Source organism: Empidonax traillii, unplaced genomic scaffold, assembly GCF_003031625.1.
Source record: "Empidonax traillii isolate 1590-97213 ecotype Southwest subspecies unplaced genomic scaffold, ASM303162v1 scaffold342:size1861417, whole genome shotgun sequence".
NCBI classification, from domain to species: Eukaryota; Metazoa; Chordata; class Aves; order Passeriformes; family Tyrannidae; genus Empidonax; species Empidonax traillii.
Genome location: NW_020955535.1, coordinates 833,989 through 860,214, shown reverse-complemented (window position 1 = coordinate 860,214; position 26,226 = coordinate 833,989). Strand labels below are relative to the sequence as shown.

The 26,226-nt window shown below is 44.8% G+C and overlaps 2 protein-coding genes across 20 annotated transcripts in view; one reads left to right on the top strand and one right to left on the bottom strand.

Moving 5' to 3' along the window:
- The window catches only part of PTK2 (protein tyrosine kinase 2), a 188,318-nt gene extending 169,838 nt beyond the window's left edge, over positions 1-18,480 (top strand). For 7 of the 19 annotated variants that reach the window (XM_027892225.1, XM_027892206.1, XM_027892211.1 and 4 more), the window contains 10 exons: positions 994-1,080; positions 2,284-2,421; positions 3,359-3,490; positions 9,527-9,589; positions 11,461-11,500; positions 12,126-12,235; positions 14,447-14,455; positions 15,766-15,921; positions 16,284-16,364; positions 17,232-18,480. In XM_027892225.1, coding sequence (XP_027748026.1) covers positions 994-1,080; positions 2,284-2,421; positions 3,359-3,490; positions 9,527-9,589; positions 11,461-11,500; positions 12,126-12,235; positions 14,447-14,455; positions 15,766-15,921; positions 16,284-16,364; positions 17,232-17,441 — 1,026 coding nt within the window. In that variant the 3' untranslated portion in view covers positions 17,442-18,480. The remainder of the gene's footprint in view (positions 1-993; positions 1,081-2,283; positions 2,422-3,358; positions 3,491-9,526; positions 9,590-11,460; positions 11,501-12,125; positions 12,236-14,446; positions 14,456-15,765; positions 15,922-16,283; positions 16,365-17,231) is intronic. The other 12 variants (XM_027892207.1, XM_027892212.1, XM_027892222.1 and 9 more) reach the window with 3 other exon arrangements.
- Positions 18,481-19,605: 1,125 nt separating this feature from the next.
- Positions 19,606-20,904, bottom strand: RPLP1 (ribosomal protein lateral stalk subunit P1). Its single transcript, XM_027892229.1, has 4 exons — positions 20,703-20,904; positions 20,527-20,601; positions 20,285-20,402; positions 19,606-19,727 (listed from the first exon to the last, which is right to left on the bottom strand). Exons 1-4 carry the CDS (start codon positions 20,772-20,774, stop codon positions 19,648-19,650), a joined length of 345 nt encoding a protein of 114 aa, XP_027748030.1. The 5' UTR covers positions 20,775-20,904; the 3' UTR covers positions 19,606-19,647.
- Between the last annotated feature and the right edge of the window lie 5,322 nt (positions 20,905-26,226).

Sequence of the window (26,226 nt, the reverse complement as noted above, 5' to 3'; positions counted from 1 at the left end):
ATTGGAAAAAGCTGAATTTTGTAGATTTTTTTCTTTAAGTGTCTCTTAAATTATCGTTAATTTTCTAATGCTGACAGCTAATTTGTTTATTCTTCCCACGATTCATTATAAAAGTTTTGTTTTGTTATAGGTCTTAAACTCCTTTATATTTGCAGCCTCACGTTTTCTCAGATAAATACACCTTCTCAAATAAATCACAGCTATCACAATCCATACTGTGACATTACTTGTATCTCACAGTGATATTTCTGTTAGAAACCAGAGACAGAAAACATCCTGGTCCAGAATGATAATGACTTCTTTCATAAAGTAATGATAAATTAATGTAAATTAATAAAAGTAATGAAACACCCAGCAGCACTGTTCCTTATCAAAAAAAAAAAAACTCCTCAAATACACCTTTGGAGGTTCAGAATCTGATCAAAAGCACCTTCCTTGTTGAGGTAATTAGTTACAGAGAAGTTAACTATCAGAACTAACTTTATACCTCAGGATACCACTCGGAAAGAGTCATGCAAAACGGGACAGTTTGGTTTGTGTTGTTACTCTGACTGAAGCAAAAGAATTTGCTTTTGGGAACAGTCACAAAAGCAACAAATTAACACCAAAATTTGGAAACAATGCTGTATTTGCACCTGGGAACTTGGATTTAAGAATTATGTTCTTTAGCTGATGTCCTCTCCAGAGTTAAACAGCACAGAGCAGGTCACTTAGTGCAAGCAATTACATGATCAGAGAATTCACAGCAAGCATTATTTATCGACATACCAAGCAAACAATCCAGCTGCATCCATTTCCAAGCAAATATGGAGGAAAACTTTTTCAGTTGTTTTAAAAAAAAAAAGTTAGTAATTGTAGAAAATATATTTCAGGGGTTTTTTTTTGAGTTTGCTTTTGGGATCACCACCTGTAAATGTTCGTCTCACTGAAAAGTAATTTTCTGGTTTGAGTTTTCTGTTTCTCAAGACTCCAAAAATTCCTTTATGTTTGCAGCCCAGTAGACCTGGTTACCCCAGTCCCAGATCCAGTGAAGGGTTTTATCCAAGTCCACAGCATATGGTACAGCCAAATCATTACCAGGTACTACATTCAATCAATCCTGTGAATGTTTTGGGGTTTATTTCAGATGTGGGTTTCTATCTCAGCTGCAGCTGGGGGGGATTGATTCACTTCTTACCTGGTTTTATTTTAATCCAGTTCTGCTCAATGAGTTTTGTTTTACATCAGAAAAAAAAAAAGAACAACCCAAACTGAGCCTGGTGGGTTTACTCCAGATGGCAGATATTTCCATATCTGATGTGGTGTTCAGATTCCTAAAACTGCAGTAAAACACATCAGCCATTTCCATATTTATTGAAGGAATGTGGTGTTCTGTTAACGTTCGTGCTGAGCTATGAAATTACTCATCTCATAAAACGGGGGACTTTCCTTGGGATCACGGATATTTTATTTTCTCTTGGCCTGATGGCTGCTTCACCTTTTGTATCCTCAGAGGTTTTGCTTTTCTTCCTAACACTGCTGAAGAAATCTAAAGCAAAAGCTTTTCATTAAAGGACTTTTGAGTCAGTTTTCTGTTTGTTCAAGGCTGCAGCCATTTACAGGCATCTCGGTCAAGGGGTTGGGTTTTTTTTTTTTCCATGGAGAGGGAGAGGTTTTCCTTGGTTTAATAAGTACTTCAGGCTCATTAAAACGACTTGGATTTTCCTGTGGAGAACTTCCCAGGCTATGCAGTTAAGCACACTAATTACATGGTGTCAGTCAGGGCTTAAGCTTGTATCATACAGCAGGGGGTGCATTTTTATGGGGCTCTGTGGGGTGATGTTTGCAAGCTCCTGTTAACTGGAACACGAGCTCTGCCTGTGTAGCTCTTAAATATGTATCTATAGATTTAATTTTGTCCTCAGGGGACTTTGATCTTCTTGACTGAAGAGGTTAGAACACACTCTTAACGCTGCTGGTTCGATAGGCACCCTCAAATAGTTGTAGTTATTTGCAAAACTTATATTTCTATATATTAATACATATAGTTATTCTAAAATAGTGATGACAGGCATCATCAAAGACTAAAAAAAGAGGGGTTTTGTCATGTTTTGGCTCAGCTTCCTTCTTCTGATGTTGCTTCCCTTCCTCCCTCTCAGTGACTGAATTGAGTCATTTCTGTCCTTTCATTTTTACTGTTGGGGGGACGTAGCTACTAATTATGGGGAAGCACAGGTCTTATTAATATCTCTGTTTTTTCCCTTTGTTTTCCTTTGTGTGGGGGTTTTTTTTGCCCCCCTAAAGGTGTCTGGCTACCCTGGTTCTCATGGGATACCAGCCATGGCAGGCAGCATTTATCCTGGGCAAGCTTCTCTCTTGGATCAAGCGGATTCCTGGAACCATCGGCCTCAGGAAATACCAGTGTGGCAACCAAACATGGAGGTACTGTGAGCTGGCACGGCTGGTTTTGTGTTCTCTACAGTTAAACACACGTCTTTTTATTATTATTATAAATTATATTGCTGTTATTATTTAGGTAGATCTGTTTTAGGAAACCTAAAGTGTTTCCAAGGCAACAAACCTTCTGCCATTTCTTTTCCTTTCTCCGGTGTTAAATACATTTTCGCTCCATTTTTTTCCTTCCACAGCGGTTCACTTTGTCCAAGTCTCTGTCTTAAATCCATGTCTTCTCTAACCAGCTCTGTTCCCTGTTCTTCTGATAAATATTTAAGTGATACCTGTTAAATACGGGGAAGTTTGTTACCAAATTCCCCTTGGCTTCTTTAAAAACACTAATTTATACACTATTTGCTAATGATACCCAGGCAACGTTGGGATATGGTATGTGGAGTATTTGTAAGCTTAAGACAGGCATAAATATTTGCTCAAAAATTCATGAAAAAAATGTTTTTGTGACATGCTTTGCAAGGGTTGGCTGACCCCGAACGGCATATTTGTTTTGAGTAAAAAAAAAAAAAAAAAAAAAGAGAGAGAAAAGAAGTATCTTGCAGCCTTTAACAACTGGATGGTTACATTATTGCTCAAGACCAAGGAAACAAAATTAATAAATCTGGTTTTGTTGTCCAGCTCAAATGAAGTGCAATACAAGTAGTGACAATGTTGCTGAAAACCAGAACAGAATCTTTCAAATCTGTTTGTTTGCAGTGACTTAGGACCAAGGCAGATAAAATGTTTGGAGCTGGAAAGGGTTTCTCCTGCTGCTCTGCTTCAGTTTATGAGGAGTTCAAGGAACTCTGCTTGGCTGCTGTTGCACATTTGGGCTTCTAAAAAAAAATCCTTTATAAGCTATAAGTTCTTGCAGCTGTTTGTACAAATTTTAAGTTGTGAGACTGTGAATAAACTTAACCCTGGATTGTAGGATTCGGGCACCATGGACATACGAGGGATGAGCCAGGTTCTACCCACACACCTCATGGAGGAGAGGTTGATACGACAGCAACAAGAGATGGAGGAGGATCAGCGCTGGCTGGAGAAGGAGGAACGATTCCTGGTAATCCTTTGTTTCATTCTTAATTCCTTCTAATTATTTCCTTCTTTTATTGCAGCTTGCTAAGTGTGGTCACTTCTGTGAAATGAGAAGGTTTGCTGAATGCAGGAGTCACTGCTAAACAGGGGGTTGGAAGCAGGTTTTGAGTTAAGTGTTCAGCTAGTGAGTCCTGCACTGCAGATACCTTGAACATCTGTGACCTTTTGTGCATCTCATTATGTCCAGTTGGGTGCTTATGTGTGGGAAGTTGTGGATAAAATTCTGTGCCCATCTGGAGTTTGCCCGTTTGTTCCAAAGGAGATGGATCCATGGGTACTCTACTCCTGAAAAAGGGATAATCAGCCATCTAAGGGCCCTGACTGTGCCATGAGTTGTACTTCCTTGTTGCCAGTGCCACTGGTGGATGTTTTTCAGTTCAGCTCTGGCTTCCCAGTTGTCAAAATTCAAGTTCTGTGTTAAAATTCTCCTACTCGAGGCTGACGGGCTGCAGGGGGAGCAGAAGGTGGCAGTAGGAGGTGGCAGTAGCAGGTCACTCTGTGCTGGCTCCCGGGGAGCCTGAGCCTGGTGGGACAGGGGGATAATTCACAGTGGTGTGGGCTGTGACAGACATCAGTCATGTGTTTGATCTCGAGCATATTTCAGGGGATGTTTCAGTTTGGAAGTCTGTCATGTTGTATCCACGCGGCTGCCACGGGTGTCTTATGGAAGCCACATTTGGATAAATGAGCTCTCCACTTACAGCAGATGGTGACAGCAGTCTCTGGTCTCTGGAAGAGTTCCCTGCGCTGTCTAGAGCCGGGCTCCAGGAAAATCTTAGTTGAACAAAATGAATTAATTATTTTATTTTAGACACCGAAGTTGCTGGTTGTGTTTGTCTCACAGGACGCGACATGGTCTTTTAGGGATCTTTAAGCCAAGACATTGAATTCCTTGAAAACAAGAGTGGATGCTTCATTCCCCAGGAAGCCAGAGGTCAGGAAGGGAGAGCAGGTCTTGTATGTAGGCGTTACCCAGACCTCATTCCTTTCCAGTTGACTTGTTTTAGTCTCTCAGGAGTTCAGTTATGTTTGGCATTCCCAACCTTCCAGACAGCCAGTGGCCGTGAACACGACCAAGGTAGGATAAACCTTTTGAGAGTTACTGATGGATGTCCCCATGTCCAGGACATGCAGAGATTTGTGTTGTGCCAGGGTTAAGAAGTTCCTTCTGATACAAGGGTGTTAAAACTGGTTTCCTTCTAAATGCACTGGGAGTTTGCAGTCTGCCACTGGGTGACAGTAGAGAAACCACTGTCCCCAGATTGCTTTGTCCAGTTTGTTACAAGCTGAAGAGAGGGAGGGGAAAGGAAAATTTCTTCCCTAATTTAGGCATTAGTTTTCCAGTCTTGAGTGGCACCACTTGCTTGTGACTTACACAACCCAAGAGGTCAAACTCATCTCACTGGCAGTTAAAACTTCCAAGGTGGTCAAGAACTTTTTGAGGAATTAATGTGCTTGCTGGGAATGAGGCATTGACATTTCAGGTGGGAGTAGGTTGTGTGGGAACTTCCTGCAGGGAACTTTCTGAGTTTTTCTGCAGAATAAATGATAAATATTTGTAGTGTTTACTCTGTTTTGATTCAGTTTGTGGACCATTGGGATGTTTATCACAGCCCAGATCGGTGTTGAGAAGGATCTTGCTGATTTTTCTTTTATCTCCAGTGCAGTCTTGGCATATGTTTGGAGGAGTGTGTTTTCATTATGTGTTAGTTTTATTCCAAGGAGACACCATTTCTATTGCATCTGTTGGAAGGGACTTCAGTTATTTTCCTTTCCCCAATAACATTTTGTCTGTCGAGACTTTGGGGTTCAGACTTGAATGCCCTTTACAGATTTATACCCCGTGGCAGAAGCTGAACAAGCTGCTGACAGGCAGAGGGTGTCTTTGAGCTCATGGCAGGATGTGTGTCAGGGGGATCTTCCATTTATAGATGGGTGTTTCTTGGAAGAGGAATGTGGCTTTGGGAGTTCAGCCCTGGAGGAATTCACGATGGTAAAAGAGTCATTGTGGGGAGTCACTCTTGGAAGCCTTGCAGATCTCCTGAAGGATAGTCCTGAGAGTCCAAACACATAAAAATAAGGCATTTACTAAGGCATTAAGGTCCATATAATAAGGTGCAGCATAGAAATAATTCACAAATTACACACACACGTTCCTTGGCCCACGTCCTCTAGTGGGTGACTAGTGACATTTCTGCTTTTGGGAGAACTGCCTTCCCTGTTTTCACTCCAGCTGATTTAGGAAGAAGTCTTGGACCTCCCTGCTTCAGGGAGGTTTCAGAAGAATATTTGCCCTTTTGAGCACAGAGAAGAACAAAGAGAGGACAGCCAGATTTTAATATTTAACTTGCGTAGCAAAAATATTTAATATTTAACTTATGTAACCATCTGTAATGTTCTCAGTGTAAACTGTCTGCTTCCAAAAGCAGCTCTATTTACCCAGTCTTCAGGCTCTACAGCACATCCCACTTGTACTGCTGGGAGTTGGACTCACAGGGGAGCAACTGCAAAACATTTAATCTAAGCCACTTCAACGAGACAAAAAATCCTCCGTGGGATTTCTGTTAGCACAAGTTTTGTTTCCCCAGAGTAACAGCAACTTGCTCACGACTCGAAATTTTTTTGCTGCTTCTGCAGGGAGAAAACACAACTCACAGCACGTTAGGACATGGATAAACAGTGCTGATGTGTGCTGGAAGGGGCACCCCAGATGGGGAATTAAGTTGCAGTGGCATTGAAATGGAAATGTGCCAGTCTTTGGGGAGGTTGTTATCAGTGTAAGCAGTTTGCCTGAAACTGGTCCTTGGAGAACACGGGCCTAGTCAGTGCTTGAGAGGAGACAGAAATGTTGTTTCCAAGCTGCAGCCTTAACACAGTCCAGAATTCTGAGATTCTGCTGTAAAAAAGAGAAAACAAACAAGTCTCTCCTCATGGGAAGCTCCTGAATGAAAATTAATATGTTGTGTAAAAACCTGAAGAGTAGAGAAATGTTTAATTTTAAATGGTACCAAATACATTCCCTGGGAGGTGAGAAGAGAATTGGTGAAGGGGTTGATTTTCAGGAATCCAGGACTGACAGTCCCTCCCAGCCCCTGGCAGGGAGGGGGATGGGGATGCAGCACAATGGTCTGGCAGCTTTAATGGGCACTGATCAAACTTGTGTGCTTTTATGCCCTCTTGATAGAAGTGCTTTGGAGATTAACATCTCCAGGAAGGACAGAAATGCCCAAATTAGTTTTGAGAAAGCTGAAGTGGACACAAAGCATCGCTGCACCTAAAGCTTGATACAGGTCACTGCAGGAGGCAATCTCTGTCCAGGGCATGTGGAGGTGGAGAGGGGGAGAAGCTGCACTACAATCCATGTTGGAAAACATCTCTGAACATTTTATACAGCACTTCTCTTCTTTTGGGCCTGTTTAATTCCCTCATTTACGTGGGGCTTCCAGTTGGAACCTTTCTTTGTGACTGTACTGATGTTACGTGCATTGCTTTTAATCATATAAATAAAGATCTGTATGTTCGTGCCTTTTAGTGCCTCCTCAGCAGACAGGACAGTGTTGTACTGAGAAATTTATAGTCCTTTTTGGGATAGGCTAAGAAAAAATAACTCACATAGTTTCTTTATCATGCTTGGATTTGGGTTTTTTTTTTTCTTCTGAAATTCCCACATAGTTGTGGTTTTGTCCTGTTTTGACACTGAGAACTGCAATTCAAGGATAATTGATGTGAACTGTTGCTAAAATAAGATTTTAATTTTTAGCCTGAGAAAATCCCACCAAGACATTAAAATTCGACATGTCCTGAGAACGCCAAGGCTTGCATGTTCTTTTCTTAGCAGGTAGCCAGAAATACTGGAAATAAAGTAGATTATGTCCCCGTTTGTCAGCGCTGTGGATCCATCTGAAAAATCCTCTTGACGTCTCCAAAGATTTCAGATAGCAGACTATTTATTAGAAGAAAAGATCCCTTTACTTTGTGAAAGATTTTGTTTCTCTGTGAGGTTTTAACAACACCAAAGTTCTCCCTCTCTCTGTTTTTTGGGAGGGCTGCCATGGCAGGGACTGGAATCATGGCAGGACATGCTTTGGGGTGTGTGAAGTGGTGTGTGAAGTACAGGACAGCTCAGTTTTGGAGTGAGGCTGATTTTTGACCGAGAGAACGTTGCACTAAAGACTCTCAGCATTAAAAATCCAGCGGTGCATTGCTGTCATGCCAGCATGAGGGGCTCAGGTTGAAGTTCTTGCCACTTGAATTGCTGCTAAGTAGTATTTTAAAATACAGCGGGAGTGGGATCATCCAGATCACCTTAACTGTAAAATGACTGGTCTTTTGAAATTTCCACAGCTACACAAATGAATAAATCACAATATCATTTACCAAAGTGGGAGCTGTTAAAATTTATTAGAGCACTAAATAAAGTCAGTAAATATGTAATTGGCCTTTTCTCGGACACAGAACACAGAAGTATGGTATTTCTCTGTTTCTCTGTTGTTCCTTGTGTTCCTGACTATCCAGGTTTTGCTGGGGCAGAGGAGGATGTTGGGAAAAGATGAAAGAAGTTTAAGGGGTTAAATATTTCCCTGTCTGATAGGATTTCTCTATTTTTAATCTGCAAGTTCTTTCAGGCAGCGACCATCTCTGGCTGTTCCCTACTCAGTCTGCGAAGACTGAATGAAAATCCCAAATATAAGCCTTGCTGACAAATTGAGATCACAACTGGAGTATTTTTAATGACAAAAGATCAATATTAGTGTATCTTTGCAAGTTCCTTCTGCCCTGCTGGTTTTTATAGCCTTTTAGCAGGATATGTGAGTTGGTATTATTCTTTAGGGTTTTTAAAAGGAGGAAAGGGATCTGGTGTAGCTTTAAACAAGACAAGGATATATTTGTCCGTCCCAGACTAACCCTGAAAGGACATGGGGTCAGTTTAGTTACGCTCAGTATTCACACGCCTACGTTTCTCTAAATAAAAAAACCTTCCTTCTCATGCTGTGTGTGAGCATTTTATGTATAAATACAAGCAGAGATGTGAAGAGAGTTGTATTTACACTGCTGTAGGTGTGCATTTTATCCCTTTTCATAAACTCCCCATCCAGTCTCGTAGGAGAGTCAGGTAAATCCTCTGGTTTTAAGTGGCAGAATTCATACACCAGAGATGTGCTCTCGTTTTGCTGAGCTTGTGTCGACAGATCAGGGTTAACCTTGGCTTCACATCCACCATTCCCTTGTCTTTCCACGTAATTAACGTGTTCCTAGAAGAGTAAACTCAGCCTACCTGGATTTGCTGAGGAGGTGTGGGGGGGTTTCCACCGCAGGGCCAGGAGTTTGACCCAGTGATGCTGGTGGATCCCTTCCAACTTGAGATATTCTGTGAGAAAAATTACCAGTTTCTTTGTGGGAAAAGAAAAAAAGAAAAAAAAAAAAAAAGGGGGGAGGTGGTTTAACTTTTACTTTTTTAGGACAACCAATCCCCGGGGTTCCTGCGCTTAAAACATAAAATAGACATTTTTCTTGCTCGTATGGGGAGAAAAGGGCATCTGGATGGCTTTGTTAGCTTGCTGTATCCAAATGGGGTGTTTAAAGAGCTCCAGCAATTGGCCCCATTTGCAGGCTCGCAGAGGGAGCCAAGTACATATAAGCCACCCTGGGGCAGGAAGCGGGAATTTACGCGCAGCGTTTCTCATCCTGTGGTTGGAATTTTGCTGTTGGGAACCAAACGATTTTTTTTTTTTTTTTTAAAGAAAACCACAGCTTTTGCTTGAGAAAGTTAAAATGCAGCTTTTCCAGTGTTGTGTTGGGGCGATGGTACTACGGATATTCATCAGGGTGTTTTCAGCTGGGGGCGGGTGGTGGAGCAGCGGGAGCAGCTGGGATGAAATGACCTCTGGGGATTTGTCAGTGTGTGCTTTTAACAGGATTCTCCCGTCTTTTTCAATGCCTCTAAGCCGAGGGCACGAGGGGTAGGAAGAGCACGGGGTGAGATGTTTGATTTCTGTTGCAGAAACCCGACGTGCGGCTCTCCAGGGGCAGCATCGACCGGGAGGATGGAGGTCTCCAGGGCCCAGTGAGTATATGGGGGATCTTTTCCTCTGTTTTCCTGGTGGAACATGTCATACCCGGTCTCAGTTGTTGGAGATGACTTAAAAGTTTTTGCTAAGTATTTCCACTATTATTACGTGGTTGTACAACTTTTCCAAGAGGCTCAGCTTCAGTGGGAGCGGCAGCCACGGCAAACGGGCTCGTGCAGCAGTTTAGGGGGGGTTGGGGGTTTGATTTTTTTTGTTTGTTTGTTTTGGGTTTTTTTTTCTAGCCTTGGAGTCGTTTTTGAAACAAATACTAAAGTGTTTCCCTAAATATGTTGCAATAATTTTCAAGTGGTCATGTGCTGTAGAATCGGGGCTTTTATTTACGAATGTGGATTGTTTTCTGCAAGTTCTGTCAACAGGAAGCAGGGTTAAAGTGACTTCTGCAGTTGTTTAAACATCTGAAGGGTTTTCTCGCAAGGAATGTAAATGTTGCTGTTGCATTACCCAGAAATCTGTTTGGGGTAAATGATCCTCCTCTGTGAAACAATGGGAATAAATCCCACAGCCATTCCTTTATTCCCAGACAGCAGCTGCAGCTCGGGTGTCCTTTTTTAGTGGCTTAACTTCTGTGTGTTTAACTAAAACCATCTCTCTAATTGTTTAATTGCCATTGGAATCTCTGGATCATACTGATTAGTTTAGGGACTGCTAATAATACAAACCTGGTGCTTCATCCACTGTTTTTCCCTGGGGGTCACCTTTAAAAGTAGTGAATATTTTAAATTCACTCTCCTGGTTCATTTGGGATGCGATTGTAAACTCCTGGTTTGGCTTCAGCGTTTCTTCACCACTTAAAAATTTAGGGCTTCTTCCTGCATTTGCAGCCAAAGCACAGTCATGAATGAGTGTATAACTGACACACTGCAGGATGGTCCCTGGAGACATTCATGTCTGGAAGCTCCTAAGATTTTTTTCCATGAAATTGGACAATACTGTTAGTTACTGTTATGCCCTGGATATTGTTGCATCTTTATATAAGAGCAAGTTCTGTGCTGCTCCTGAAGATGTTTTGAGATGCCCTGGAGGTTTTGAGGTCATGTCACAGGTTACAGCCCCCAGATCCCAAACTGTTTGTAGGGGAAGTCCTGTCTGCCCAGAGGAGGCTGTACAATTTCACACCTCATTTGGAAGAGTGTGAAGAAAACATTTGGTGATCATGGACAAAATGAGTTTTAAAGAGACTATTAACTCGTGATAACTACACCTTCTGGTTCCAGAAATTGATCTTGCAGTTTTATCATTCTCAGTAGGTTCAGAACATAACTCTGACTGCACTTGCAGTGGGAAATGCCTCATGCTGCTGTGAGTCAACTTCAGTTTCTCATCGAGAGGATGAGAAATTGGGCAGGGACACAACTGGGGAGTTACCACACACATTTCAGTGTTTCCTGACTGATCACATTCTTTTCACATATACTCTCAATACACTGTTTTCTGGAAGTAAAAGTGCAAACACTGTCCAAGTGGGATTTTACTCTCCTTCCTCTCTTGCCCCTTTTCTTTTCCCCTGGGGTTATCAGATTGGAAATATTTAGGTTAGCAGCCCAAATCAAACTTAGTGACATGACTGAATGTCTCCACTTTGCCTGTGTCCCTATTTGTGGATGAGATTGGTCACCAGTGTTATTTCTATTCTCCTTTAGCTGTTGGGGTTTTTAAAAAGCCCCTTTTGTTGTGCTGTGCAGCTGGAAATGTGGTCGAGCTTTGACTGCACAAATCCTCTCCCTGGCAAGAGCATTTCTGTAGGGATGTCACCTGTCCCTGTCACCTGTCCTCAGTGTTTGAGAGAGTGCTGATGAAAGCTGTGAGCACTGCAATAACTACTTCGAATGTTTATTTTGTTTTATAGGCTGGTAACCAGCACATATATCAGCCTGTGGGTAAACCAGGTAAGCAGTAAATTCATACACTGTCATCTTGAATCCCTGATTACAAGTCTTCCAGCAGCAATAGTGACAAAGGTTCATGCCAGTATTTCCATACAGGGGTGGATTCAGTACCAGGTACTACACAGAGATGTTTGGTGCAGTGTGTGTTCATATTCCTTGTGCAGGCCCCAGACATGCAGTCAGCAAAGCCAGGGCAGTGTTTAGATCAACAAGCAGGAAGTGTCTGGATGAAGCTGAGTCAGTGTGGGACTTCACCCAGTGTGGAGTTCAGACATGTGAAACAGAAGTAGACACCTAAAGTTGGGTTTCCCAGTCTCAAGTGAATCACACCCAGGAAGAAGTGCAGTTTTCCCAGACACACATAGCATGTTGGTACTGAGGGGCGAGAACCTCTCAGGTGTGCTGGGAGCAGTAGTGGTTGCCCCACGTAAGGAATTTCAAAGTACCCTATAAAACAGTCAGAACCAAAGTGCAGCTCCCACAAACAGTGGATTCACTGCAGGACACATAAAGATGTCCATCTCCTCTGCTAGTAGAGAAGAGCACGTGCAGCATGGACAGGCCAGAGTGGTGCAGGTACCTCTGGCACGTTGATCCCCTAAAAGTGTGAATTGTCTTTGTTGAGCAGATCACGCAGCTCCGCCAAAGAAGCCCCCGCGCCCCGGAGCCCCCGGACACCTGGGCAGCCTGGCCAGCCTGAACAGCCCCGTGGACAGCTACAACGAGGGCGTGAAGGTACATTGCTCAGTGCCACCTGAAACACCCCCAGAGAATCAAACATTGCTGCTCTGAGGTACTTGGGTGCTCCTGAAGTCCAAACCCTGGAAAGGGAAGGTGACCAAGCGCCCCAAAGTAAACGCTGCCCTGGCAGCTCTGCAGGGAGGTGGGGAGGTAACTGGTGGGCTCAGGTCCTCCATGACTGTGATTCAGCGTGTTCCTCACCTAGAGCCTTGCCCAGGTGAGCTTGTTTGTAGTTTGAAGAGCGTATGAGATGTCCCATATGGACACAGCACACCCAGGGTTCCCAGTTACTCGAGTGGTACCAGTGTCTTGTTCTCAGTCCGAGGGAAGTGAAACCTGTCTGAACTGTGGTGCTCAAAGAGCTTCTCAAACCCTAGTAGCTCTGGGGAATAAGGAAGAGGGGAAATGGGCTGTCTGACTTGGGATTGAGATGCTTCCTGATGTGTTGTTTCATCTCCCTAAATAGGCAATAAAGCCAAAACTGAGCCTTGACGGCAGTTGTGTCGCAGAGATGCTGCTGTGAAACACAGTGTCCTGCCCCTGCTGCAGTTGGTGTCCACAGACCAGCTCCTGAGGATGTCAGGCACTTCCAAAACCATCCCTCTGTCTGCTGTTCCTGCCTTTGGGGGGCTCCTGTTACCTTTCTAATCTTCAGGAAACAGCCCTGCGGAGCCCGTAGTAAAGAGCGGGAACCCACGTTGTGGTGGCCCCAGCGGTTGGGATAAGTCACCCTTATTTTAGGTGCTTTGAGAAAGTGCAGAAACAGCCCAGTTTATCTAAACATGAAATTCAAAACCTGCCATCAGAGCAGTATGTTCAGCACAAATTGATCCCAGGCACTGCCAGCCTGTCTCACTCCTGCTCTTGTTCTGGGATTATTGGAATGTGTAAGAATCAGCGTAAACAGCCAGCAGTGGTGAATTTGAGCAGGATTATTTTTTATAAACTGATGCCAGTGCTTTTTGAGCTGCCAAGCCTCAGAAAATGTCAAAAAGCAGTAACAGATGTGTTACTAAACTTGGCTTCTCTAAAATTTCCTTTCTAAATGCTGAGACTGGAACATGCAAAATGTTTTCTGCAATACATCTTTTCGACAAACAAACTAAACCTGAGCAGCCAAAGACATCAGGAGTGACAAGTGAACAGGATTTGTGTACTAAATAGCTTCTTGAGTAGGAAAGAAGGGCTGATTTTATTTTTTCCTGTTAAGATTTTCTTGAAATTGGGTTATGTCCCATGAGGAAAACAGCCCATTATTTTTTGGTATGGTTTTGTAAATGGCCACAATCCTAAACTGAACATGCTTCTAGGATTCATTTCAGACTCCCTTTTCTGTACACCCAGTTCAGACTCCCGTTTCAGTCTCCCTTCTCTGCAGAACACAAATAAAGAGGATTGGGACTGCTTGTCCTCAGGAGCCTTCAGGGCAGGCCCCGGGGAGCACATGGTGTGTGTTCCTGGCTGAGGCAGAGTCAGCCACTTCCACAAGGAAACTCAGCACTTCACAGTCTGCAGAGCAAGAGTGTTGATGTTGGGGAAAAAACAAAGAGAAATCCAAGTGTTAAGACTCGCAGTGTCCATAGTTTTGGAAGGTTAGGGCCTGGAATTCCATGGGTTGGGTTCTTGGTAGTTCTTCACCCCAACTGTGATTTGTCATTGAGAACGAGAGCTGCACAGTTACATGACCACGTATTTCCTATCATGACTTCTCTAAACAAAAAGAAAAGTTTCAGGAAGATGGATACAACATTTTCCTGAATCCAGTGAGTGCTGGATTGTTTGTGTAAAGGTTCCCAGGACAGGTTGTTCCCCACCACTGCCCTGGCCCTCTGCTCCATTCACCACTCTGCTGCTCGCCAGACTGGCTCGCTCCTGTCCAGCTTTGCATGATGTCCTCCCCAGTGTTCAGTCAGGAGGAAGCATGGGGTGCATGGCAAACCCTTCCCCTGCCCCCAGGGGGGCACAGCAGGTCATTCTGTAACCCACAGACCGAGAACTAACACGAGTGACCGCCGGGACTGCTGAGGATATGTTTCCGTTGCAGGCTTTTTAACTGGTCTCTTATTGCTACACGTGTTTTGGGTTTGGTTTGGTTTGGTTTGGTTTTTTTTTTTCCCCTGCTGAATTTTATTAATATTGTTTTTCTTTTTTTCCCTTCTTTTGGTAAATTTCTTTAACCTTCCCCCACATTCTGCTCAACCATAGCCATGGAGGGTAAGCAGTGCGTGAGCGTGTGTGTCCGTGCCCTATTCCAAAATGTCTTTGCATGACACTTTGCCAAATCACTGTTTAACTTCTTGATTGCTGAAACCAATTGGAATCACAGCCTTTCCCTGCTGATTGAGCTGATTACAGTGTTCTTTTTCCTGAAGTACTTTCTGATAAATGCACTAGATTGAATCTCTGTAGTAGCTGTTGGTACCACCACGTGCTAAATCCTGCACTCCTTCCTGAGAAAGTCTCATCCAAGTATTTCATAGTTTCCTCAGGGCAGTAGCTCAGGTGCTTCAAGTGAAACATCTCTGGAGGTGGGACCAGTCCTGAGAACCAGCAGTAACCCAGTGGGGGGTGGGGGGGGCTGAAGCATTTCAGATCCCCAGGGTGGGCACCCACCCTGTGACCAGGAGAAAATCACCAGTTTTTTAACCTTCTGCTTCCACTGAGTGGTTGCTTGGGCATGCCGTAGCAGGGAATAGCTGCAGGAAATTGGGGTGGCTGTAGTTTTGCGGTTCAGAAATACTGAGGACTTTACAAAAGAAGTTTGCAAATTTTCGTTTGTTTCTGACCCGGGATTATTTCAGTCTGTCTTGGATTTAACTCCAGACAGACTTGACTCACTGGAAGTTTTGCATGATAAGGACTACAGGATTTTTAACCTATTAGTTTTTTTTCCGATCTGTTGGAAATCAACTGTCTAAAAGTAGTCCATGTTTCCCACCTGTAAAGGTTACAACATTTCTGTTAACCTGCTGTGGATTTTCACTAACAAAAACATAATGTTATATAACCATAGAATGGTTTGGGTCTGAAGGGACCTCAAAGATCATCTCATTCCAGTTCTGTTTTCCATATCAGTGTGTTATTATGTGCTCTGACACTGCTTTGGAGCACAAAAAAAAAAAAGCTCCTGGAATGAGGGACCTGATACCTGTTGCTTTAATAGTGGAACTTGAACCACTTGACATGCCGAGTGTTTGGTACTCCTCATTCCTCAGTTATTTATTCTCTTCTCTGTTAAAGGGAGTTATCCTGGAAGCTCTTGGGGAAACTCCTGGTAAAATTTGCCTGGTGCAATTTCACAGATCAGGTTCAGTCAGAAGAACTAAAAGACACTTCCTTGAGATCCTGGAGCGAGTGTGCCCAGCCAGGACAGGACACCAGTGGGACCGAGCTGGGGTGGGAGTGTGGGGGGCTGTTGGGAATATGAGGAATGGGATCCCTTCCCGGAGGCCTGCGGAGGTTGGGAAGCTGCTGAGCCCCATCTGCTGGGGACGGGAGGTTCAGCAGCCGCTCTCTGCTTCCAGATCCAGCCGCAGGAGATCAGCCCTCCCCCCACGGCCAACCTGGACCGCTCCAATGACAAAGTCTACGAGAACGTCACCGGGCTGGTGAAGGCGGTGATAGAGATGTCCAGTAAAATCCAGCCAGCGCCGCCCGAGGAGTACGTGCCCATGGTGAAGGTACAGAGACGCTCCTCAAATTGGGGGTTATTTGTTTTCTGCATCTTCAAGTGGCACGGGAGAAACTCCCTGTGAAGCTGGAAGTTAAAAAGCCTTGCGTGTGTGTGGGGGTGGGTGACTCTTGCCTTCTCCACATTTTCACTTTTTTAAGGAAATCTTTGTGTTAACCCTTTGGCAGCTTGTTTTGATGGTGAAACACACAGTTGCAGGTGGGATTTTGAAGTGTCTCAGCCATGTTCTAACTCCCTTCTTATCCAGATGAGGAACTAAGTGTGTGTGCTGCCTCCTGCATTCCTACAGTTCTCTCGTCTATTAATTGTAAGTCTTTAAACTTTATTTCCTTCGTTATTTTTTTTCCTTAGGAGGTTGGCTTGGCACTAAGAACCTTACTGGCAACTGTAGATGAGACCCTCCCAGTGCTTCCTCCGAGCACCCACAGAGAGGTATGTGGAGCTCACCTGATGCTCAGCCTTTACCTTTCCACAGCCTCAGCCAGTGGGGACAGGTTTTGGTGCTCCCTGCTTGGCACGGGCACACATTTTGGTTCACTGAGCAGGCTGAACTCCTGGGCTGTAAGTCCACATTAAATGAATTTTTATTAGAATTGCTGTGTGGACATAGGCTTCATATTAGTGAGGATGCTCCAACTGGATGTAAGTACTAAGGAAGAGGACATAAATCCCAGTATTCCAAGGTAGGGAGACCATTTGGGGGTTAATTCAGAGTCATTGAACAGGTAATTGAGCAGAACTTGGTGCAGCTGCAAGGTTTCCTGTAATAACCTAGTTCTAGATGAGAAGTGACAGAGCTTTCAGTGAAGTTCATGAGTAAAACCATTTTCCTCCAAAATCTTGGAAAAAGTGTGATAATGAGAAGGACAGAGAATCAGACAGTCAGTCAGTCATCCTGGTTTAGCCATGTGGTTAAGCAACCTGTACGTGCCTTCTTGATCTGTTTGATTTTGTAGAGCTACTTCTGTGCCTACAGAGCTGCTTTAGTTGTAAAAAAAAAAGATGGTAAGAGGGACCTGGAAACCCATAGTAATGTGGTAGTGCCAAGATGTGGGTTAAAATCCACCACCTGGGTCTTGGTGGTGTTTAACAGCGGGTGGCTCAGCAGCTGATCAGGGCTGCTCCTGATCTCCACCCAGGGTAGAGCAGCAGCTGCCAAATTCCATCTGCTGCTCCACGTGGTGCCCGCAAGACATCCCCAGCCACAATCGGGGATCTCAGGCAGGGGCTGTCTCTGTGGCATCACTGTGAGTGCAGTGCTGCAAACACCCCCCAGCTGACAGAACCGTCTCCTTGCAGATTGAGATGGCACAGAAGCTGCTGAACTCGGACCTGGCCGAGCTCATCAACAAGATGAAACTGGCCCAGCAGTACGTGATGACCAGCCTGCAGCAGGAGTACAAGAAGCAAATGCTGACGGCTGCTCACGCTCTGGCTGTGGATGCCAAAAACCTGCTGGATGTTATCGACCAAGCCAGACTGAAAATCAGCCAGTCCAGGCCGCACTAAGCACTGAGGGGAGAGCGTCATCAGTCTCGGAGTTCTGCTTGCCACAGGATGTTCTTCACCTTCCACCAGCAGTGAGGATTAACCCAGTGCAGTCCTGGCTTTACCAGCGCCTCTCGCTTCAGCAGACCTGACCGACCGCCGCTGGTTCTCTCATCGCAGCAGTTTAACCCAGTCTTTATCGTAGAGCCAAGCTGATCTGGGATTCAGAAGTGGCATCACCACAGATGAGGTTTGTACAGGAGGAGCCCTCGGGAACTCAAGAGCCACGGAGCGCAGGGCCCTTTGCACCATCGCGTGGAGCTGCCACAGGGTCACGGTCTCGGAGCCAAAACTGTTGGAGCAGCAGATCGGGGAAAAGATATTGTGAAGTGAAGAATTCGGGGAAACCTCAGGGCTGAGAATTCTTGCCCACAGTATATGAACTATCCAGACTGGAATTTTTTTTTTTTTTATTAGAACACTTATGTCGCAATATGCTAATCACGATTTACAGAGAAAGAATAAAAAGCTATATTTTCAAGACTTCGGTCATTTCAAGACAAACTAAAGCCCTCTTCATCTTCCTGCCTTTTTCTTTTACGTGACTGTGTGAAGCATTTGTTTGGAACTAGCTGTAGGACACAACTGAACACTCGTCTTTTTCACCAGGATAACGTGCCAGTTCTTTTGTAGCAATGTTGTTTTCCTTGGAAGTGAAAATGCTGCTTTGTACCAGAGCAATTCAGAGCTGCATTTAGAGGAGTTCTGTAACCATCCATGTCCCCCATTTTTATATAATTTATAAAGACAGATTAAAGCCATGATGACTATTTTAAACCCACTGTAGTTAACTAACCCATCCTTTTGTCTATCTTGCCTGGGAGGAGTTACAGTAGAGCAGTGTAATTAGATTTTCCTTGGTTTTCCAGTTATGCCATCTGTTCTGTTGAAATAAAAACCACACTCCCTTTTTGCTGTTGAGGGATATAAATTATTCTCAGGAAGAATATAATAAACTGTACAGTTACTTTGACCTATTAAAAAGGTGTTACCAGTGAAACTCTGACTGTATTATTTCGTGTGCATGCACTGAGAAGAAATCACCGAGGATTTTCTCTGCTTGGAGTTTTCCCCCCACCCTAATCCACAAGCTTTTAAGATTTATGCAGGACCTGAAGAGCAACAGCAGGTAAGGACTGAAGGAGGAAATCCCAAGATTTAATTCTTTTGAGAAACACTTTTCCCTCCCGCACAGAACAAGTCAGTGTTAGCACCTGTGTGACTTGTAATTACTTTGAAAGTCCTTTAGACTTTTGTAATTAATTTTCCTGGTGGAGGTTACTTTAAAAAGAGCTGGGAAATGTAACAGTGGGAGGGTTTCTATTTTGGAAGCTCAGGTGAGTGCTCGGCGGCAGCACAGGGACCAAATTCTTCCATTTAAAATAAATTAGCTCCCCACAAAAGTAATTCTTTTTTGTGAAGCTGGGACAGTGCAGAGTGCATCAGAGATGTGGAGCCACCCTCCTACACAACTTGGGAGCCCTTCTTACACACCTGGAACATCCTGCAATGCCTTATTGTAATACTTTGGAATACACATTTGGAACAGCCTTTAACTTGTTCAATTGCTGGCAAAGTCCTGGTACTTCTTAAGCTGCTCCTTTCACAGAGCAATGTTAAATCATCTCCCCCACCCACCCTCCAAAGCGGTTTTCAGAGACCTTTTTTTTTTGTCCTGGAATGGCAAATAAATTCTGCACCTTCCACAACCTCAGGCCCTTCACCTGAGAATTTGCAGGGTTTTCCCACACCATGAAATGCACCTGATCCCTGCTGTGTCCCAGCACCTGGGACAAGGTGGGAGCTGAACTGCTGGTAAGGCTTGAACTAGAGATGATGTAGCACAAGAGACAGCACCAGTGAAGTCTCAGCACTTTTGATTAAAACATAACCACATCCCGCAGCTCCAAGCTGTTGTCACATCCCATGCTCCCTGGGATTACATTCCCACCTTTGTCCATAGGTTATGGATGCAATTAGGAGCTCTAACTCTGCTTGTGGAGTACAAAAACCTGACAAGGTGTAAAACCCCACAGTAATGCACAGTGACAGTTTCAGCATCCACAGGTAACACCCTCATGATCCACCTATTCCCCTTCACACTGATCCACGGGAGAGACAGGAGTACAAGTAGATGTTCTTTATTACAGGCAGGTAGAAAACTTAATTAGTCAAAAAGACCAAAGCCCATGTCATCATCAGATTCCTCTGATTCTTCTTTCTTTTCCTCTTCCTTCTTCTCCTCAGCTGGAAAAGGAAAAAGGAGTCAGGTTTTATTTCCATGTTAACACCTCAGAAAAGTCACTTACCATAGAAGGCTTCACATAAACTGACTGTAACATCAAGAAGCAAGACCTGAGCAGTCCTAAAAATCTAAGTCAGCAAGGCAAGGAGACCAGAGTTTGCACTACTAGGGAAGTGGGTTTTCTGCCTTCAAAATTAATTCCTATCGAGCCTGAAAAGCTTTGGGGGAGACGTTGTTGACACATGGGAAGATCAGCCCTAACTCTGAGCTAACACTTATGCTGCAACATCAGCCTTTCCAAAGAGGAGGGGGTCGAAGACTCACGCACAGACCGTGAGGCACAAACCCCATTAAAACAGGGCCTGTAACTGGTCCTCGCAAAGCTGTGGATGCTGCATCCCTGGAAGTGTCCAAGGCCGGGCTGGATGGAGCTCTGTTCTAGTGGAAATGTCCCTGCCTATGGCATGGGGAGTGCACTAGCTGACCTCTAAGCTCCCTCCCACCCCCCCATCCCCAGGATCCCCATTTCCAGCCCCGGCTGGGCACGGCCGCCACTCACCGGGGGCGGCTCCTCCGGCGGGCGCGGCACCTCCGGCAGGGGCGGCAGCAGCCGGGGCCCCTCCGCCGCCCGCGCCCACGTTACAGATCAGGCTCCCGATGTCGATGTTCGCCAGCGCCTGCGGGGAACAAGAAGCGGCAGCGAAGCCGCGTTAACACGGCGTGGGGGCCTGAGGGGGGGAAGGGGGGGGGGGGGAAGCGCCACGTGCCGCCCCAGCCCGGCCCACGGCCCCTCACGCCCACCTTGGCGAACAGCCCCGGCCAGAAGGGCTCCACGTTCACTCCGGCCGCCTTGATGAGCGCGTTGATCTTGTCCTCCTGCAATGAGAGCGCGGCGGTGAGAGCGGGCCCGGCGCGGCCCCTCAGGGCGGCCATGCCGCGCGCCCGCCGCCGCCGCCATCTTGTGCGGCCGCACTCACCGTCACGGTGACCTCGTCGTCGTGCAGGATGAGGGCGGAGTAGATGCAGGCGAGCTCGGAGACGGAGGCCATGGCGGGGCGCGGTGCTGGTCGCCGGGTGGTTCGGCCTTAGCTTCCTGAGAAGAACTCAGCACCTTGGGCCGCCGCGGAGCGAGAGAAGGCGGGCGCCGCGGCGCGGCTTTATAATGGCGGTGGATGATGTCATTGGTGACGTAACGCCCACGTGACCCGCCGCGCATGGCGGGCGGGCGCTCGCTCCTCCCCCCTCCGCCTTTCCTCACCGCCCTCACGGCGACGAATTCCCTCCTAAACATCCAACATTCCATCCTGGAATAGCCCCGATCACCGAGTCCGGCCGTCCTCGCGGCACTGCCGAGCCCACCCGTGTCCCCCAGTGCCCCACCCACACGGCTTTTAAATCCCTCCCATCACTGCCCTGGGCAGCGCCAGGGCTGGAAAACTCCACTGGTGAAGAAATTTTCCCTGATATCCACACTAATCCTCCCTGGCGCAACCTGAGGGACGCACACAACCTCCGTCCTCCCGCTATTTGGGGTGTCCCTGCCTCGCAAACCGTGCCGTTTTCTGTAACTTATATGTAATAAAAACTTCCCACTGCCCGGCCTCTCCAGAACTGTGTAACCTGTGGAACCCGACTTCTCCCACCTGAATATGAGGAAGAATTTCTTTCCCATGCGTGTGACTGCACACTGGAACAAATTGCCCCGAGAAGTTCTGGAGTCTCCCCTCGCTGGGGATATTCCCGAAATTCTGGACACAATCCTGTGCCATGTGCTCTGGGATGACCCTGCTGGAACAGGGGGGTCAGACCAGATGACCCCACCGTGGTCCCTTCCAACCTGAGCTGTTCTGCGATTCTGATGAGCCCCAGCGAATTCCAGCCTTTTGCTCCAAAGGAATAATCAGACCGTGAAAAAGAAATGGTCGGCTCAGGTTTTTTTTCCGTGTTCTTGACAGATGTCCTTCTCTCTAAATTGGAGAGGGCGGTTTGATGGATGGATTGCTCGGCGGGTGAGGAATCGGCCCCATCTAGAGCGCAGTGATCAACTGCTCAATGTCCAGCTGGAGATCAGTGATGAGGAGTCATCACTCACCCCTCAGGGGTCCGTGTTGGCACCAGAATGGTTTCACATCTTCGTCAATGCCGTGAGCAGGCAGATCGAGTGCACCCTCGGCGGATTTGCAGATGACTCCAAGGTGAGAGTGTGGCTGATGTGCCTGAGGGATGGGATGTCACCCAGGGTGGAGGGTGCTCTCAACAACTGGATCTAGGAAAAGATGCCCCTGCTCGTGGCATTGGGGCTGGACTAGCTGACCTTTAAAGGTCCCTTCCAACTCTAACCATTCTATTATAAATAAGGCAAGCTTTCAAAAATAAGCTAGAAGCAAAATTATTTGATCATTTGCAAAAAAGCTTGAAAGCTTAGAATCCTAAAAGGAGAATTTTCCATTACCAGCAAAGCATATCTGACACCCTGCTGTTGTAATGTTCCCTCATAAAAACCTGAGGATATATTAGACCATTACAAGTGAAAACTGAGGTAGGCAAGAGGGGCTTGACCTCTTATATCCATCCCTTCCTAATGATCAGGAACAACTCAGAATTTCACTAAATGAAGATCTGACACTGCTCACTGACGGAGATGATAAATGCAGAGCCTTGCAGTGGGTGCTTAACCCTATTAAGTGGGGTCACCAGCTCTGAATTTAAGCATTTACTTAAACTTCCCATTGAAGGCACAGGGCAACTGGTCTACATTTTTATACCTGACTCGAAGTAGCAAATAAATGCATCTTTGCAGTGGGATGTAATATCCTGGAACCTATGTCATTTTTGGGTGCTTGAGGATGGGATTTCACAAATGACTTGCATGAGCCTGCCTTGTCTGTCCCTCACTCCAGTGTTGCCAAGCCCTCCTGTGCCGGTGGTCCGTGGGATGACCTGACTGGAAACCAGCAACATGGAAATAAGGTTCCTTTTCAATCAAACGAACTTGCCAATGATGCTGGCCTGGGAGATCATGCAAACAGACAACAAAATTGAAGGTTTAATAGACATGGGTTTATAATGGTTTTGATGTAACAGTCCCTAAGCTAAAAATTTTGAGAAATGCTGATGTGTTGTTAAAAAATAAAATATGAAGACCTAAAATTTAAATGTGACATTCACATAAGCTTAGGCTTTGCTTGGCAAAGATGTTAATTAAATGAGATTTGCCTGCATCCTTGCTTCATGGCTGTCTTCCTGCATCTACTGAGTGACACTGATAAAGCTGCTCTGTAGGAGCTCAGAATAAAGTTCTGGTGAAAAATCACAGTGTAATAAGAAAGCAAAAAAAAAAACTCCAGTTGTGCTACTTCAAAATCTTTTTGAAGCTTATGTATCTGATCAGGATTGCTGGTTAATAAATCTTAATTCCAAGGGAGGCCAAGGGTCCAGAAAATTGCAGAGGCACATGCTTTTCACCTCTGATCCTGTAACTGTCTGTACTCTTTACTATCTAACACGTTGTCATCCTTTTGGAGCAGAGCAGTCTCCATTTAGCAAATAGACGAGGGCTTAAAAAAAAAGTTTGCATGCTTCTGTGTTTTCTACAATGCCAGGGTAGTGAGTTATTTCCAGGGTGAGGAGGTTTAGGATAATAATACAACTCTTTTACTAGCAAGCTGGTACAGGATTGCAGAGGACTGTCTTCATGATAAACAAAACACCTAACTTGGCTATGAAACTTCCCTGAAATGGGTATTTTACACTTAGAGGATGGTAAAGAGCAGTGGCAGAGATCTGGCAGGATGTGCTTGTGGATTGCTTAGCAGCCAAGTAAGGAAGATAAGAGCAAGATGCAGATTAACTTAGTTTGTATATATATATATATATAATATATACACACACACTTGCAGCATTTAAAGAATTAGAGATTCCTGTGCTGTAAGTGCTTAGAACACTGATGAACTGTGGCAGTTTGAAAATTTAAAACAAAACTTTGCAATTCGTTCTCCCAGTCGTTATCACCCCACATTCATTCTGACACTGTACCCATCGTTATCGCTGCATATGCAAAGCAGTCAGTCCTTAGCACTTCACCCTGAATTAGCTGTGAGTGGGCACCACTAACAGAGCTGCTGCCTTATTGTTAGAACATGACCGAGGTCACTGGTATTCATCAAAGCTGTCAAACTCAAGAGTTCTTCCCTAAGGAGACCTGAAGTTGATAGTTCCTTTCTCTTTCCCTGCCCTTGATGAACTATTTTGTTGTTGCTTTTAATCTTCCTGAAGTGATTCTTCCTTTCTCGAAAGGGAGAGCCTTTCTCCAGCTCTCGAGGCTTCACTTTCTCAGTGACCAAAGGCAACAGTGTGGCCAGCAGGACCAGATTGTCCCACTGTGCCAGGCACTGCTGAGGCCTCACCTCGAATTCTGGGTTCAGATTTGGGTTCTTCACTACAGGAAAAATATTGAGGTGCTGGGGTGGGTCTGAGGAAGAGCAACAGAGGTGGGGAAGGAGCTTCCTGCGAAGGAGGTTGTGGCTAAGAGGGGTTGGTCTTTTCTCCCAGGACAAGAGGAAATGGCCTCAACTTGTGCCAGGGGAGGTTTAGAAGGGATATTAGGAAAAAAATTCCCCATGGAAAGGATTGTCAAGCATTGGAACAGGCTGCCCAGGGGAGGGATTGAGTCAAGGCCCTGGAGGTATTTAGAAGGCATGTAGATGTGGCACTGAGGGACATGGTTTAGTGGTGGACTTGGCAGTGCTGGGTTAACGGTTGGACTCGATGATCTTTTCTAACCTAAACAATTGCACGATTTATTTCTTCCCACAAAGGCAACAGGTGAGAAGCTGTTGGTAGATAATCACAGAGACACAGAGTCATAGAATGGTTTGGGTTGGAAGGGACCTTAAAGACCATCTGAATCCAACTATACCAGGTTGTTGAGAGCCCCATCCAGCCTGGCCTTGAACACTTCCAGGGATGGGGCAGCCACAGCTTCTCTGGGTTGGTTTCACTCATCTAATTTGAGTCCCTGTTTATGTGCTGTTTACCAGGACAGTCATCCTCTCCTGCAATTGTTTTCCACTGTTTTTTTTTGCAGTTGTGCCTGCTGTGCTGTACTGATCTGGTAGAGTTTAGAGTTTGACATAAGAACTTTAGACCTTCAAGTTGCTCTCTTGAATTCTGTTGGTGAGCAGTCTCAGGTGCAGTATTTGCTTCCTTTATCTTCTTTTTGGAAACTCCTTTTCTCCTTGGGGAGGTTTTTTTGGTTTTGTTTCCTTATAACAAGGTCAGTACAACAGAGAACAAAATTCTGATACTACTTAGAATTGTAATAATCAGTGTATGTAACACATCCCCAATAGGTGGTGCTGCATCTTTTTCATAGTGTCTAATTGCTGTATTGTTGGCCCTGATCACCTGGAAAAGTTGTCTTTTTGAGTAAACTGAAGTTTGTAATCTAATAGTAATAAATTTGGTTTTTTTTTAATAAATATTGTAATTCTTTTAACAAATGTGGCTTTGTAGCTTAGTAGTTGGAACAGTTTTCTTATTGTAGAAAGACAAAAATCAGGTTTTGGTCCCTCTACTGTGGATTAATTGTGATTAAATCATTAATTGTTGAAATAACAAACAGTCCCTGATTAGGGGACCAGACCCTCAAAGTCTTTGTAACCATGTGAATACATTAGATCACAGAGCCACGGTCTTCACTTTTGTTCTGATTTTAAATTCTTATGCAAAGCAGAACGCAGAGTACATGACAGATCTAATGCACACACTCCAGGTAACATCTTAAAAGTTTTAAGGTGGAAAATATAAGCTTAAATCCCCTCCAAGTCAAGAATAAGATTTCCATCTTTCTGCTCTGAACGAAAATTTTTGCCACTGTATTATTGTAAGCAATGACTGCAAGACATTTAAAAACTCTGGGGCTTTTAAAGTAATTAGTTTTAAAAGGGAAGAGTTGGTACTTATGGCGATCAATAAGAGCCTGTTTGTATATAAAATATTTCCCCCAGATTGCTGCTGCTGCTATAAATGAGTTTTAAAAGCTGCTTCTAAATATCATCTTTGCTTCCAAAATGATTAGAACATTCTCTCTTTTTTTCTTTTTTTTTTTTTTTTTTTCAAAAATAATGATTTCTTCGTGAGAGATATCACAGAAGATATTCTGTGAGAGTTCTGGGAAATGTCATCTTGGAATCCAGCAGTTAGGACAGGTATTGTGTCCAACAGCCACTCTATTTTTCCTTTAGAGAAACCTAATTTTAAGTGTTTAAGCAGCTGTTCTACCATATAATTGTTAATACAGCATATAAAGAACACGTTATAAAAGAATGCTGTTATAGAGCTTTCAAACCTCTCTTTCAGACCAAACCTTTTCAAGAACTGAGGCCCTTTTTTGGGTGAAATTTCCCGGTAAGACATAATTAGGTTTCACTGTGCTCCAAAACATCAGTTGTCAGTGATGGAAAGCATTAGAAATAAAGCAAGTGACGTGGCCCAAAAGGA

Coding starts and splice junctions, on each gene's coding strand:
- RPLP1 (XM_027892229.1), bottom strand. CDS start 20,774: ATGGCCTCCGTCTCCGAGCTCGCCTGCATCTACTCCGCCCTCATCCTG. Junction 20,602..20,702: donor ACGACGAGGTCACCGTGACG/GTGAGTGCGGCC, acceptor CTCTCATTGCAG/GAGGACAAGATCAACGCGCT. Junction 20,403..20,526: donor GGCCGGGGCTGTTCGCCAAG/GTGGGCGTGAGG, acceptor TGTTCCCCGCAG/GCGCTGGCGAACATCGACAT.